This window comes from Polyodon spathula, chromosome 11 (genome assembly GCF_017654505.1).
Source record: "Polyodon spathula isolate WHYD16114869_AA chromosome 11, ASM1765450v1, whole genome shotgun sequence".
Lineage (NCBI taxonomy): Eukaryota > Metazoa > Chordata > Actinopteri > Acipenseriformes > Polyodontidae > Polyodon > Polyodon spathula.
This window is the reverse complement of record NC_054544.1, coordinates 39,709,248-39,724,547: the sequence shown is the minus strand read 5'-3', so window position 1 is coordinate 39,724,547 and position 15,300 is coordinate 39,709,248. Positions and strand designations below refer to the sequence as shown.

The 15,300-nt window shown below is 38.6% G+C and overlaps 1 protein-coding gene across 5 annotated transcripts in view; it reads right to left on the bottom strand.

Annotated features, from left to right (window-relative positions):
- The window catches only part of LOC121322915 (fibronectin type III domain-containing protein 3B-like), a 240,282-nt gene that overhangs the window by 102,194 nt on the left and 122,788 nt on the right, over nt 1-15,300 (bottom strand). For all 5 annotated transcript variants that reach the window (XM_041263510.1, XM_041263509.1, XM_041263513.1 and 2 more), the window contains 3 exons: nt 10,096-10,172; nt 5,231-5,474; nt 2,279-2,560 (listed from right to left, as the gene is read on the bottom strand). In XM_041263510.1, the coding sequence (XP_041119444.1) occupies nt 2,279-2,560; nt 5,231-5,474; nt 10,096-10,172 (603 nt within the window). The remainder of the gene's footprint in view (nt 1-2,278; nt 2,561-5,230; nt 5,475-10,095; nt 10,173-15,300) is intronic.

The window sequence follows — 15,300 nt, the reverse complement described above, 5'->3', positions numbered from 1 at the left end:
CTTCCAAGCAAAGTGAAATCAAATTAAAATGGTTCCCAAGATAAACAGCTGCCTTACCTAGAGTAACTGCTCACACACCAGAAACCATGCAAAAGTAGAGTAGGTCACCATCACATTTGATGATGCATGATACAGTAAAAAAAAAGACATACAGAAGGACGGACCATGAAATTCACAGTATGTGGAAATAATTTCCTGATTGAAACTGAAAAAAACAATTTTGTGACAACTGATTCATTGTTTTAGTTAAAATATACCTTTATTACAACGGCCAAAAGGACAGAGTAAAAATGATCTTAATACTGTAGAGTTGCCTTACATACATTATGGAAAATGGTGATCTGGGACAAAACCTCTCCTTTGCTGGTAAGAGAGCCAACATAGAACAATAATAACTAATCATTTTACCAGCTTAATTTTGATGGAATTTCTGGAATGAATACCCTCTTTAAGAATGTCAGTGTAAGGTATGTCTCATGTCATTGTTTTAGGGTTACCATCAGCAGTCAGTACCTCACGATGTGTTGCTTTTAATTGTTCTGGATGCATGCGCACCCGTTTCTCAAAGTTGGGAGTAGAACTTCATCAGTCACTTTTAAGAAAACAGCGTGAAACATCTACAATTTGTGCCATTTAGGATACGGTGGATTGCTCATCATGGGTTTTGCATATTACAGAGTACAACTCTATTTCAATTACAAATGAATCAGTGTTGGTGAATCAGAATTTTTAATTTTTTATTTTTTTATATGCTTAACAACGGGAAATAGGACAGTTACAGACCACTAACTCCAAGGCAATTTTGTTAACAAAAAAGAAAGAGCTGCCTTTTGGCTAGAAGCATGGATAAATGTTCAGCCCAAACTAAAGAAAACAAATAACTCAGATTTTGGCACTTTTCAAAACAGTCTCACGCACAAATGGGTTTTATGAAGCAGTGACACAAGTAAAAACCTTACCCCTGTTGCACACATCCAGGCTGCTTGGCTCACAGTTTGGTTCATTTAAGGTAGAAATGAAACTCTGGGTAAAGACATGCACACTGGTATGCACTGTATAAATGTACCATGGTTTCATCTGTAGCGCCTTTGTATGCAATCCCAGCAATATTTTGCTATTAAAAATAGAAGGGGACAAAGAATACTATGTGCTATTTAGAACAATTTAAAAGTGTAATGACAGCATTATTGTCAATCACCTATTAGTTTATGTTGATATTTTTGTTTTCCAGGCTTAATTTTATCTTTGTGTAACCCATTTTTCTTTGCCACTAAATTATACTTTAACTTCCTGCGTTGCAGACAATAGGACTTTACCTCATAATCGATGCACAATCTGAGACAAACACATGGAATGGAAGTGCACTATATTTTAGGTAAGATTTATGGAAATAATTTCATAGCTTTGTAAACTTTAACTTTCTTAAAAGTCAGTTACCATGGAATGACGCCTCCTAAAAATAATTTTAAAAAAATGGCCTGGCTTTATATGATTCATTTACATGCTTTATATAGAAACTGTCCCCTTTTTTGCAGTTTGAAGTTAACATTTTATAGATACATTTCTTGTATTGTGAGGCTGGAACTTTCAAAAGTCGAGCCTCATTTCTGGAAAAGAAGATATAGCTTCACCTCACAGTGCAGGTGTTCCCGTTTTAATAATGCATTAGCTTGCTGACAGATTGTGTCAAATATCCTGTATTAAATATCTCTGTCCTTTCAAAGGTCTGAAGTCAAATAAGACTTAAAAAAAAACTAAAACTAAAAAAAAAGGTTTTAAATGCCATGACATATGGCACTTTAAAAGTTTCCATCTTAATTGAATTGCATCTAAATTAGGTTTTTCATCAAAAAAAAAGTATGTAGACAACTATTGAACATAACCTTACCTGAGCATAAATGGTGCATTGTGGATTTGGAAAATGATAGTATGTCTGCTGTGTGGAAATACGCACATAGTTTTTTCTAAAGAAACGGATTGCCGACAATGAAAACTGCCACACTGGGACAACAGAAAAGGGTGTGTGTGCTGTAAAATCCTCTGCAGACAGCCAAATAATGTACCTTCTATGATTTGAAATATCATTTCCAGGAATCCTGAATTTAATTACTTACCCAATAGTGAAGAGAAAACTGTTTAGCGTTTTAGACTTCCCTTGTGTTGTGCAATTGTTGTCCCATTGTGCAAAATGCAGTCAATATAAAAAAAAAAGCTAATAACCTGCAGTGTAGTGTACACTACAGTCAGCCAGCCAGCAAGCCCCTAATTCACAGCTTACCTGGCACATCTTGCTCGTTGGACCTTGGGCTGCTCCTCGCTCTGCGCTCTGTTTTCTTGATGCCTGGACTGCCTCCTCCGCTGCCCCCAGCCCCACCATGGCTCTTGCCGTAGTCGTTGTACACTGTACAGGAGGTTATGTGGGATTTGTAGATGGACGACGGCGGGCTGTTGAGTCGGTTCTGCCGGTCCAGCTGTCTCTCTTTAATCTTCTTGTGCTGTGGTTTGCTGTACTGCTCCTCCCGGGTAATGTAGCTGGACATTCCATAGAATGGTAAGATTTCTTAAAAAAAAAAAAAAAAAAATCATTAAAAAAACAAATGGTCAAAGAATCTGTAGGCTATAAATTGTCAAACTCTGCTATGGTTTAGAAAGCAAAATGGAAATTAAAAAGCAGAAATCGCCCCAAGATTATTATTATTATTTTGCCCCCAAAACCCCTTTAACACTAGAACGGCCATGGCAGTCATTTTGACGGTTTGAGGTTTTCAAATTTAAATTACTCTGTGTGTCTAAAAAAGTTAAGGTTGACCGTTTATGACTTTTTCTAAATACAAGTATTAAATACCCTGATGGCATTTGAAAGGCAGCATCACAAAAATAAGGAAGTTATAATCCTGCCCACCTAGAACCACCAGAGCAGTCATTTTGTCTGCGTTTTAAAATACTGTTTTTATTTTGAATATAACCCACAATATTCTATTTTATTTTTATATCCAAGTCTGTTTTTTATCTATATTGGACATGGCAGCCATCAATTCATTGGTTTTGAACAAGGAATGCATTGGGGATAATATCAGTAGGAGAGATTTCATCCTGAAGCTAGCCACAGCGCTTTCAAACATTTTGATCAGAAAACTGCAAAACAGCAGGCTGAAGCAGCTCAAACTGGATTCGTTTTAAGTTAAAAACTACTTGTTGTATGTACATATACCTGTCTACACCCTAGTTACTTCTGAAATGTTTATTTTTTGAAGTAGTGCTTTATATGTAGTAAGTTAGAAAATGAACCCTTTTATGTTTAATTGTTCATTTAAATACAGCGTTTCGACTGTGCAGATGTTTGATATGATGAGCTTGAATAAAACTTTTGAGTTGTACAATCCAACAGTTTTTCTTACATTTTAATGTTGATGTTGTTTAAAATGTAACTGTGATAATTACTGCCGGCAGCAGTTTTAGGTATGAGTATAACCGCGGGGGTTCTAGTGTTAAGGTTGATATTTCAGCATGGTTTTATAAGTTGTTTGTTTTGGGGATTTCTTTTTTCAAGAAGTGCAATGACACAAACTGTCCCCAGTCAATTTTCATTCCTAACCCTATTGGTCTCCAGCCAAGACTGACAACCATGTACGAGCAGGGTACAAATCACACTCACATGACTTGACATAGCAGAAGGACTTATACCAGGTTATCCCTTAGGAAACAACCTTCTGAATCCAAAATATTTTTAAACCTGCAGGATACGCCACACCTTCAAATAAATGTTCATGAAACTAAAGCGTCTCATTGAAAGGTACTATTTGCTACACTGGTAAGATAATAAAGCTGCATCATGCTAAGTCACAAGCTCAGTTACGTGTAGAACATCTCGCAATTACGAAGTCCAAGCATAGCGCAAATGGTGCTATCAGCTACCGAAAGCCAGTGCTCTCTTATTTGGCCACATATCTCACATCATTAAGGTCATTGGCCAGGAGTAACTGTCCAGGTCAATAATTTAGGATGCATAGAAATTTCATTTCTTTGCTCTTGCTATAAAAATACCACTAGGCATGACTCACTGGATTATTGTCTCAAGTTGATCCAATCTTTCAGCTGAAGCATAACAGACCAAACGGATCAGCAGGTTTAAATAAAGCTGGAGTTATATTTACATGAATACAGGACAGACAAAAAAAAGAATGTACTATGCCCTGTATTTCACTGTATTTAATGTATTATGCATTGTTCCTCACTATCTTGTAAAGCACTTTGTGATGGTGGTCCACTATGAAAGGTGTTATATATTGCTAGATTGATTGATTGACAAGTCCTCTTTAATTAAGCTTGCTGAAGCTGCATCAATATAGAAAAAAAATGGTTTTGCTAATTTCTGCCTAAAAACAACAACAAAAAAATGTTTACTCTATATTAAAGTTAGCTTTACCTCGCTTTATTTTATTGACGGGTCAAACTTTGAATGCAACATTGGCATATTTGTACAGAAGACACAGAAAATTCTTATGGGGAATTAAACATAGAAGCTAGTTCTAGTGGTCTAGTTTAGTAGAGAATGCCTTGTTTGAACCTTGCTGGGCTCAAACGATGTGATGAAAAATAAAATCAAATATCCAGAATGATATGAAAAACCCTTGCATGATACTTTCTTTGCTAATGCTTCAAACTTACATTTTATGGTATTGCTTCTTTTTTAATTTAGTCGTCGCCAATTATTATTTTATTATTTTCTCCCCAATTTAGTCATGTCCAATTATTTTTAGGTTCAGCTCACTGCTCCACCCCTGTGCTGACTCGGGAGGGGCAAAGACGGAACACACGCTGTCCTCTGAAGCATGTGCTGTTAGCTGCCCACATCTTTACACACAGCAGACTCACCATGCAGCCACCCAGGAGGACAGCACAGCTCTGGGCAGCTTACAGGCAAGCCCGCAGGCGCCCGGCCAGACCACAGGGATCGCTGGTGCGCGGTGAGCCGAGGACACCCTGGCCAACCTAGCCCTCTTTCCCCCCAGGCGGCGCTCGGCCAATTGAGCAACACCTCCTAGGAACTCCCGGCCACGGTTAGCAATGACATAGCCTGGATTTGAACTTGCGATCTCCAGGCTATAGGGCGCATCCCCGTGGAGCTCCTTTACTGGATGCACCACTCGGGAGCCTTTATGATCTTGCTTGACCTTTTGGGATCATGTAAATGTAATTGAACCCACAGTTGTTCTTGGTATTCTCTTACCTTGCTCCCCATATATTGTAGGAGGGAGGTGATGCTGTTGAAAGAACTGGGGGGGCATGTCTCCTGGTCCAGTGACCGGTGGGTAGAAAGCAGTGTGGGAGTTGGGGATGAAGTGGGGATGGTGGGGAAGGTATGGAGATATGTGGTGTGTGGGGGAGATTGCTGAAGGGTAGCTGGGAGGGTAGCACTCTGGAGACTGTGGTGTCACTACGACTCTTCGCACCCCTGTGTTATCTTCTAGCACCTGCAGAAAGAAAGACGGTCTTTGTTAGCTCTGACATTTTCAATACGATGCAATGCAAGCTGGTGTAATCTTTTTTTTTTTTTTTTGTATTTCATATGCAGTGTTCATGGATGTTGAACTTACACAAAAATTGCTCCATTGTTTAGTCTGTTTAGGGACTTAAAAATGGTCTTACGTTATTTCTTCTCCGTTTTGAAATTGTACTTGGTGTTTGGAGCAAACAGCTTTGAGAATATGAGCCTTTTATAAGTCTGTAAACAGCTAATATATTGTATATCTTTTGAAATTCAACAATATACTTTAGAGCTATAGCTAGAGTTTCAGGAAAACAAAGGTCAGTCTGTGCCATCTGTTTGAACTCAATAGCCCCTGTTTCTTTAACACAAACATCAATCTGCATAAGACTGTGTTATGAGAACGTCAACTTTGCTTATCTTGGACATGGCTCATGTTCTGACTTGGTTGGCATTCTCCACCTGACTAGAAAAACTCAAGAGCAGTTTCATGACTCTGCTTTAATTAAGCTAGGCTGAAAGAAGGCCTGGAATGTACCAGAGGAGAGACAGCTCCTCCGTGCCAGGCACAGATGTCTCATTATTATTGATACACACTGCCTATGGTTTATTGACATAGCAGTTATGCTGAGATGTCTCGACAGAGCTCTGCCCTGTATAAATTAGCAGGGATGGGGTTAAAATCCCCTACCTGCCTGGGTTTATTGTGCTCAGGTGGCTGGGGATTGAATGGAGTAATTAACAATCAATCAGCACCCAGCCACCTGACATAAAAGGCCTCAGCTGCTCATTAGGGAGAGGAGGAAGCAAGCTGATGTTTGTGCTTGCTGGTTTTTGGTTTGTGTTTTGTTTTTTGTATTTTCTGGTCCAGTGAAGGCATCGCCCAGCCGGGAAACCTTTATTTTGTAAGCTTTGTTTTGTGTTTTGTTATTTGTGTTTAAATACCTTTGTTTTGGCCCGTGTGCCCTTTTATTTTGTGTTTATTTGTCAATAAAAGTATTATTTTTGAACTGCAGTCTGCCTCTGGGCCTCTATCCACTCGCCTGCCTGTCACAGCCTCCTATAGCTTTAATCATAGTATGTTATGGCTTGCTGCTGAGTACAGCTGCATGTACAGTACAGTATGTACTAAGAAGAACATATGGGACATTTTAACTTATGGTAAATATTTAGAAAAATTGAGATTAGACCGATATATTGAACTTGCAATATGCAGAACTTCATAATATTAGCAGCCAAGAAGCAATGTTCGGTATGTTAGTAACATGCATCTAGAGCCTCGTGAAATTATTTGTATCTGTTGTAATTTTTCATTTTATTTTTCACAAATTTTGTTTTATTATTATGTATATTAATAAAAACTATAGTATACATCATGTTTTAACTACATACATATTTTTTTATTAAACACATTTTTTTTTACATTTTGACAAACAGACCTTTTGCACAGAAAAATAATTTAGTTGCCATAATTACTCATTAGCGGCAGTAATGATAACGTATAGTCCCCTCCCTTGTTTAATTAATTGTTAAATACTGCCCATGCCCTCTATAAAAATACAATGATCAAATAAAAAAATATATATTTACACTGCCCTACTATTGTGGGGCTGTCATAATATTTGCACATTCAGCAATCTACCCATTAAAAAAACGATAGTGCTATTCAGTGCTGTTTCCCTTCAGACCGTGTCTATGGTAACGGCTGAGCCTTGACAACTACGCTTTCTTTATACAAAACGTTATTTTGCATAAACCTCCCAATTTAAAAGATGTCATTCCATGTTTGCTTTATAATGATTTTTTGTTTAATATTTGAATTTAGTTTTATTTTGTGCTATTTTGTATTTGCAAAAAACATGGGGCTCTACATATATCCAATGTAATATAAAATATAGCAGTATCTTACAGTTGTAGATCACTATATCCACATGCACGTACAGATATGAGCTTCCATTTACCGCCAGAGTAAATGAGCTGAAGGATTATCAAATTTCAACACGATGATGAGCAATTCTCTAGTTACACGTACGAATATAGTGCATACAAATGGGCGGACAATGAGATGCGTCCACATTCTGGACGCCCAGATTCTGATGCCCTCAAGAACTATAAAAATAAAAATATGTAACGTACGTACGTGTAAATTACTGGAGGCTGGCTGCCAAATTTAGTCGACATTTTTTTACACATGTCTGGAGGCTTCCCTTCATTGGTCCTTCAAAATGTATTTTCTTTCAATAAAGGCAGCGGCATTGTTAGGACTAAAAGATTTCTAAAATTGTATTCATGGCGAAAGTATCCCCATCATGGAACCTCAATATCTGCTGGCTTGTAACTGACTGACTATCATTTTCCATTTAAATCTGGCAAATGGTTCTCCCAAACTCTGTTTCTTTCTCTCTGGGACTTGTCAGTGGAAATCACATCTCAGAGATGTATACATTCTGAGTATCTTGACCAAACCTTTCAGTCAGTTCTGGAACTGCCATGAGTCAAGCCTGTATTAAAAGATCTGCCCGAGGACACAGTTTAAGACAACAAACAATTCTGCTCAAGCATGGCAGGAAAAAAAACACAGCACTGGCTTTCCAACGGTTACAGAAACCCTACTGGGAGAAGTAATTATTTTTGTTTTTAGAGGTGAAAGCTTGTTATTGGCCACATAATGGAATTTTAAGGTTGTGGCATACCAGACTTTTCTGATCTGTGGTAAGAAGCTAATTATTTGTGAGTGCCTTTTTTCTTTGTTTAGATTAATGTGCAGTTATTCAGAACAGTATCAGGAAGGGAAGAACAAAATTTAGTCGACATTTTTTTCAGATTCAAATCTGAGTCGTGTGTAAATCTGGAAGTAGAAACACAGGCACTGTTAGCAAATCTGTGCTTTCAAAATACCAGATTTAAGAAACCATTGGAAATACAGACTTCATATTTGCAGTAATATAGACACTCCCTCCCTGTGACATTGACCTCTGACCTCACATGGCTGCCAAATTACAGTGACACAACATTGTTTTTTGTATTGTAGAGACCACACGCTTTTAGATACTGGCTTCAGATTTGGAACACAGCTGAATTCGATTGAGTTTACATGCTTGGTTTACAAATCAAGTCAGTATCCTTAAAGTACTTCAAGCTAACAAAATAAATTGTACCTACAGTATTGCCATGACTATGAAAGATGTACACGTTATGTTTTATTTGATTTCAATTGTTTTGTTTAGTTTTTGGGGGGGGGTGTTTTTTTTTTTAAGAAAACCGGCCAACTCCTCTCTGGGAATTCTTATAGCAAACCCTACAAATACATTGAATTACAAATAGAATATTTCATAAGCGTCACACACAAAGAAGCAGAAACGATCCCCATTCTACAGTGTACATTACTACATACACAACTACAGCCCTCTTTATGAATGGAAAAAATAATTTGATTGTAAGAGAATGTGTTGCCATAACAACCTGGCCTGCAGCAGTGCTTCGGTCCAGCACTCTGGTTTGAGAGAAATGTTTTGTTTTGATCTTGAGCAAATACAAAACTCAAACTCTCCTTATGCACTTTAATGTGTGATTCTACAATATGCAATGGAAAATAGTCACCAAACTGCACAAGAACAGCAGTTGTGCTCTTTTTACATATCACTGGAAAGCAGGTAGAAGCTTCTAAAAATAATGATTAATGTTTTATTCTCAATGACAATGACTTTTATTCTCCTATAGAGTACAATGACTGTGTGGATTTCCCAGGCTCTTCGAGTACAATATGAAGTGCGTCAATTAAATGTGCTGACCCCAAATGTCATCACTTTCCATTTGAAGCAGCACACACCTGCACAGGAACAGGACAATAGTTAAATGTTGTGTTGCCCTGGAATTGTTTCAGGTTCCTGCATATGGTATAATTTACAAGCCATATTCTTTAAATGTAATAACACATTCTGCTCAGGCCACATCAATTACACTGTCTCTCACTCCTCAGTGTTGAGAGTTTAGGTACAAATTATTCCCAGACATACAAACATACACTGGGCTCATTCTCATGGAATTTGCTGCAATCACATTTGAGAATGGTATCTAATCTTCACTTCTCAATATTGTATCTTGATCTGAGTTGAATGATACTGTGTGGTTATATTTACAGTGTATTTTAAAGTAAATCGTTACTAAAAGTTTATACTGCCCCTAGTCATATCACAATCCAATATGTTTAACACGTTTTAGTGTACCAATTTAATTGCAGACTGCACATTTTAAAACATTGTATGTCTACTATGATCTGCTTAATAATTACTTGACATAGTCATTTATTTCAAAAAGCACATTCGCTGGACCCTTTTTTGTGTAAAACGTTCTACATATTTTATAGGCCTTTAGAAAGGGGAATGAGTATTTAATATTAACAAACACAAGGTTTTTATTTGTGTTACTTAAATATGCTTTAGATCAGTTTAACTGGTGTCAAAATATAGGCAACTTGAGGTAAAGGGCTGAACTGCAGGTTAGTCAGTTCTGGCATTCATTTTTACAGGCCACTACTGAAGTACAAGCCAGTGTTTACTGAAGACCTACGGCTGAATCATGGGCACCTCTCTGCCCTCCTCGCTCACCTGTGAGATGTAACCTGGGGGCACATGGATTGGTGGAATAGAGCCATTGGGTGACATCATGGGAACTTCAGCAGGCCCTGTCAAATAAAGAAATCCATCCATCAAATATGTAGTGAGGCAGTAACAATCCACAGCTTTGAACAAAAAGAACCACATGTTATCCAAGGTGCCAAGGCTTACCTTTTGAAAATGAAGTATATTTTTGTAACCTATCTACTTTTGCTCTCTCTCTCTCTCTCTCTCTCTCTCTCTCTCTCTCTCTCTCTCTCTCTCTCTCTCTCTCTCTCTCTCTCTCTCTCTCTCTATATATATATCTATATATATATATATATATATATATATATATATATATATATATATATATATATATATATATATATATATTGCCTATAGAAAGTCTACATCCCTTTCAAAATTTTCAGCTTGTGTTGCCTTATAGCCTGGAATTAAAATGCATTATTTATTTTTTTTTTTTCATGTATCTACACATCCTACCCCACAACTTCCAAGTGAAATAAATATTCTAGAAATCTGTAGAAAAGTAATGAATAAAAACTGAAATAGCTCAGTTGGATAAGTCTCCACCCCCTTGTAATAGCAATCCTAAATTAGCTCAGGTGTAACCAATCGCTTTCAAAATCACACACCAAGTTAAGTGGCCTCCACCTGTGTTAAATTGCAGTGATTTACATGAATTCAGGATAAATTCAGCAGTTCCTGTAGGCTCCCTCTATTGGGTATTGCATTTCAAACCAAAGACTCAACCATGCGCACCAACGCACTTTCAATAGAACTCGGGGACAAAGTTTTTGAAAGGCACAGATCAGGGGATGGTTATAAAAAAATACCAAAGGCCTTAAATATCCTTTGGAGCACAGTCAAGACTATTATTGAGAAGGGGAAGGTGCACGGCACCACCAAGACCCTGCCTACATCAGGTCATCCCTCCAAACTGGATGACCGAGCAAGAAGGAGACTGATCAGAGAGGCTACCAAGAGGCCAATGGCAACTTTGCAAGAGGTACAGGCTTTTATGGCCAAGACTGGTCAAAGTGTGCATGTGACAACAATATTCCGAGCACTCCACAAATCCGGCCTGTATGGTAGGGTGGCAAGAAGGAAGCCATTACTCAAGAAAGCCAACCTTGAATCCCATTTGAAGTAAGCAAAACACTCAGGAGATTCTGTAGCCATGTGGCAAAGGTCTCATGGTCTGATCAAACTAAAATAGAACTTCTTGGCCTAGATGCAAAGCGTTATGTTTGGTGCAAACCCAACACAGTGCATCATGCAAAGAACTCGAAAGAAAGCATCATCCCTACTGTAAAGAATGGTGGTGGCAGCATCATGTTATGGGGATGTTTCTCATCGGCAGGGACTGGGGCACTTGTCAGGATGGAAGAAAAAATGCATAGAACAAGGTACAGAGAAGACCTTGAGGAAAACCTGCTTCCCTTTGCAAGAAAGCTGAAACTGGGAAGGAAGTTCACCTTTCAGCATGACAACGACCCAAAGCACACAGCCAAAGCTACACTGGAGTGGCTAAGGAACAAAAATGTAAATGTCCTTGAGTGGCTCAGTTAGAGCCCCGACCTAAATCCAATCGAAAATTTGTGGCATGACTTGAAGATTGCTGTCCATCGACACTCCCCAAGTAACTTGACAGAGCTTGAACAGTTTTATAAAAAATGGTCATATATTGCCAAATCTAGGTGTGCAAAGTTGGTAGAGACCTATCCCAACAGACTCACAGCTATAATTGCTGCCAAAGGTGCTGCCACCAAGTATTAACTCAGGGGGGTGGAGACTTATCCAGTTATGATGTTTCAGTTTTGTATTTTTTTATTTATTAATATTTTTAAGTTTTAGAACACCCCCATTTCTCCAGTTTTTATTGAAATTTAAGCAGTTCAAGTCCAGTGAATAACCTGAAATGGTACAAAGGTAAGCGGTAAACTGCCAGAGGTTAAAAAAAAAGTTTAGGTTACCAAAAACTGAAAAATAATGTATATCTCAGAGTTATACAAAAGGCCCTTTTCAGGGAACAAGTAATGGGTTAACAACTTACAGCTGTTCTGCAGCAATGGAAGTAAATTAAGCCTTCAGAGTTGATGCTAGCAATTCCTACAGGTGCCCCACCTTTTGTTGATTACTTACAAACCCTCTGTCTGTATAAAAGCAGTGTTGGGACAGACTGTGTTACTACACCCTCTTAAGCATTATTTGGACAGTACTGTACTGCAGGAAGTAGTATATTGCTATCATAATGGCAAGAAAAAGGCAATTAACAAAGGAAGACAGACAGACCATTATAACCCTTAAAAGTGTAGGTCTTTCCTTTAGAGAAATTGCAAAGAAAGTCAAGGTGTCAGTGAGTACAGTTTTCTACACCATCAAAAGGCACTTGGAAACTGGAGGAAACTCTGACAGGAAGAGGTCTGGCAGACCCAAAGCCACAACAGAATCAGAAGACAAGTTTCTGAGAGTCAACAGCTTGCATGATAGGTGGCTCACAGGACAACAGCTTAAAGCACAGCTGTGAAGAGAAGACTTTGAGTTGCAGGTTTGACAGGTCGAGTGGCAGTAAGAAAGCCATTGCTAAGATGGCAAAATAAGAAAAAGAGGCTTGCCTGGGCCATGAAGCACAGCCAGTGGACTACTGAAGACTGGAAGAAGGTCTTATGGACCGATGAATCAAGACTTGCACAGAGTGAGTGGCACCCTGAACCAAAACGGCTACCACAGCATTTTGCAGCGCCATGCAATACCCTCTGGTATACGCCTAGTTGGTCAGGGGTTCATCCTACAGCAAGATAATGACCCAAAACATACCTCCAGGCTATGTCAGAACTACCTTAGAAGAAAAGAACAAGACGGTAGGCTTCAAATCATGGAATGGCCAGCACACTCTCCAGACTTAAACCCCAGCGAGCTGGTTTGGGTTGAACTGGACAGAAGGGTGAAAGCAAAGCAACCTATAAGTGCAACACATTTGTGGGAACTTCTGCAGCAGTGTTGGAAACAATATTTTATTTCCATTGTAGAAAGAATGCCGAGTGTGTTCGGCTGTTATATCTGCAAAAGGTGGCTACTTTGAGTCAAAAATTTAGATTAAATTGTGTTAAACAAAATTATTCTATGATTTATTTTTTATCTCCAATTGTTTATTTGTTTTATGCTTTAATTTCAGAGTACATTGAGACATTAAACTGCGTAAATTTCAATAAAAACTGGAAAAATGGAGGTGTTCCAAAACTTTTGACCGGTAGTGTGTGTGTGTGTGTGTGTGTGTGTGTATATATATATATAAAGAGAGAGAGAGAGAGAGAGAGAGAGAGAGAGAGAGAGAGGAGAGAGAGAGAGAGAGAGATATTATATAGATAGTGTGGGGCTACGGGAGGCTATGTTTTAAACTAAAAAAGAAAAGAATTTCAGCTTTGTTCAGGAGATAAGCAGAATATAATAACCTGTATTGTAGCTTTCTCCATTTTATCTGCAAATTAAACACTTGATGTTTTATATGTTGATAAGTTCACAGGTTCAAAACACTTCACACATTCCAAAGGGCATTGGCGATTATCTGTTAAGTTTAACTTTGAAGAACTTGTATCAGTGCATGAATTAAGGCATGTTTTCCTTGGCTAGAAGTGAACACCACTTAAGAGTTTTCTCCAAGCTGTTGGTAAAAATATACCCATAATCAGTGGTGATGTTTAGCAGAAGAGTCCCAGACAGGTAGAAAGAATGCATGCTGCTTAATATATTGCTGTGCTTTACAGATCACTACATTGTGATTTTAACCCACCTCTTCTACAATGATTTATATTCCAAAGATGTTTATCAGATAATGCAATACACTGCCTGTTATCCCACACTCAGTCCAACTATAGGGAGTGAGTGGATTTACTCAACAATAATGTGGAAAGTATTATGTCAGTAGGATTTAAAGACTCGATAGTTAGGTACTTGATCACCACCAAGAAAAACAAAAAAGCTGAAGGCCTTCAGGAGATGGACAGCAATATTGGTCCCTTCACATTCATAAAATATAAAAAGAATATTATTCTCTGGCACTGAACCAACACAAACTGCTCCATGTTTTTAATGTATTTTTTTTTTGTTTGTTTTTCCTTGATCGGATTTTAAACTTTTAAAAACAATGACTCACTATTTGACTGAAGAGATTTTATTTTTTTTTTTTTGGTTCAATGCGTTAGGTACCTGATATATGCAGGGAACTGTCAAGTAGTAACCATAGAAACCACCAGACATGCCTCATAGACAATGTTTTGAATGTACACTGAACAAAAATATAAACGCAACATGTAAAGTGTTGGCCCATGTTTTATGAGCTGAAATAAAAAATCCCAGACATTTTCCATATGCACAAAAAGCTTATTTCTCTCAAATTTTGTGCGCAAATTTGTTTACATCCCTTAGTCAGCATTTCTCCTTTGCCAAGATAATCCATCCACCTGACAGTGGTGGCATATCAAGAAGCTGATTAAATAGCATGATCATTACACAGGTGCACCTTGTGCTGGGGACAATAAAAGGCCACTCTAAAATGTGCAGTTTTGTCACACAACACAATGCCACAGATCTCAAGTTTTGAGGGAGCATGTAATTGGCATGCTGACTGCAGGAATGTCCACCAGAGCTGTTGCCAGAGAACTGAATGTTCATTTCTCTACCATAAGTCACCTCCAACGTCGTTTTAGAGAATTTGGCAGTACGTCCAACTGGCCTCACAACAACAGACCACGTGTAACCACGCCAGCCCAGGACCTCCACATCCGGCCTCTTCACCTGCGGGATCGGTCAGCCACCCGGACAGCTGATGAAACTGTGGGTTTGCACAACCGAAGAATTTCTGCACAAACTGTCAGAAACCATCCCAGGGAAGCTCATTTGCATGCTCGTCGTCCTCACCAGGGTCTTGACCTGACTGCAGTTCGGCGTGGTAACCGACTTCAGTGGGCAAATGCTCACGTTCAATGGCCACTGGCACGCTGGAGACTGTACCGGGCAGATGGCAGACAGCGATGTGTTTGCTGATGTCAACGTTGTGAACACAGTACCTTATGGTGGCGGTGGGGTTATGGTATGGGCAGGCATAAGCTACGGACAACGAACACAATTGCATTTTATCGATGGCAATTTGAATGCACAGAGATATCGTGACGAGATCCTGAGGCCCACTGT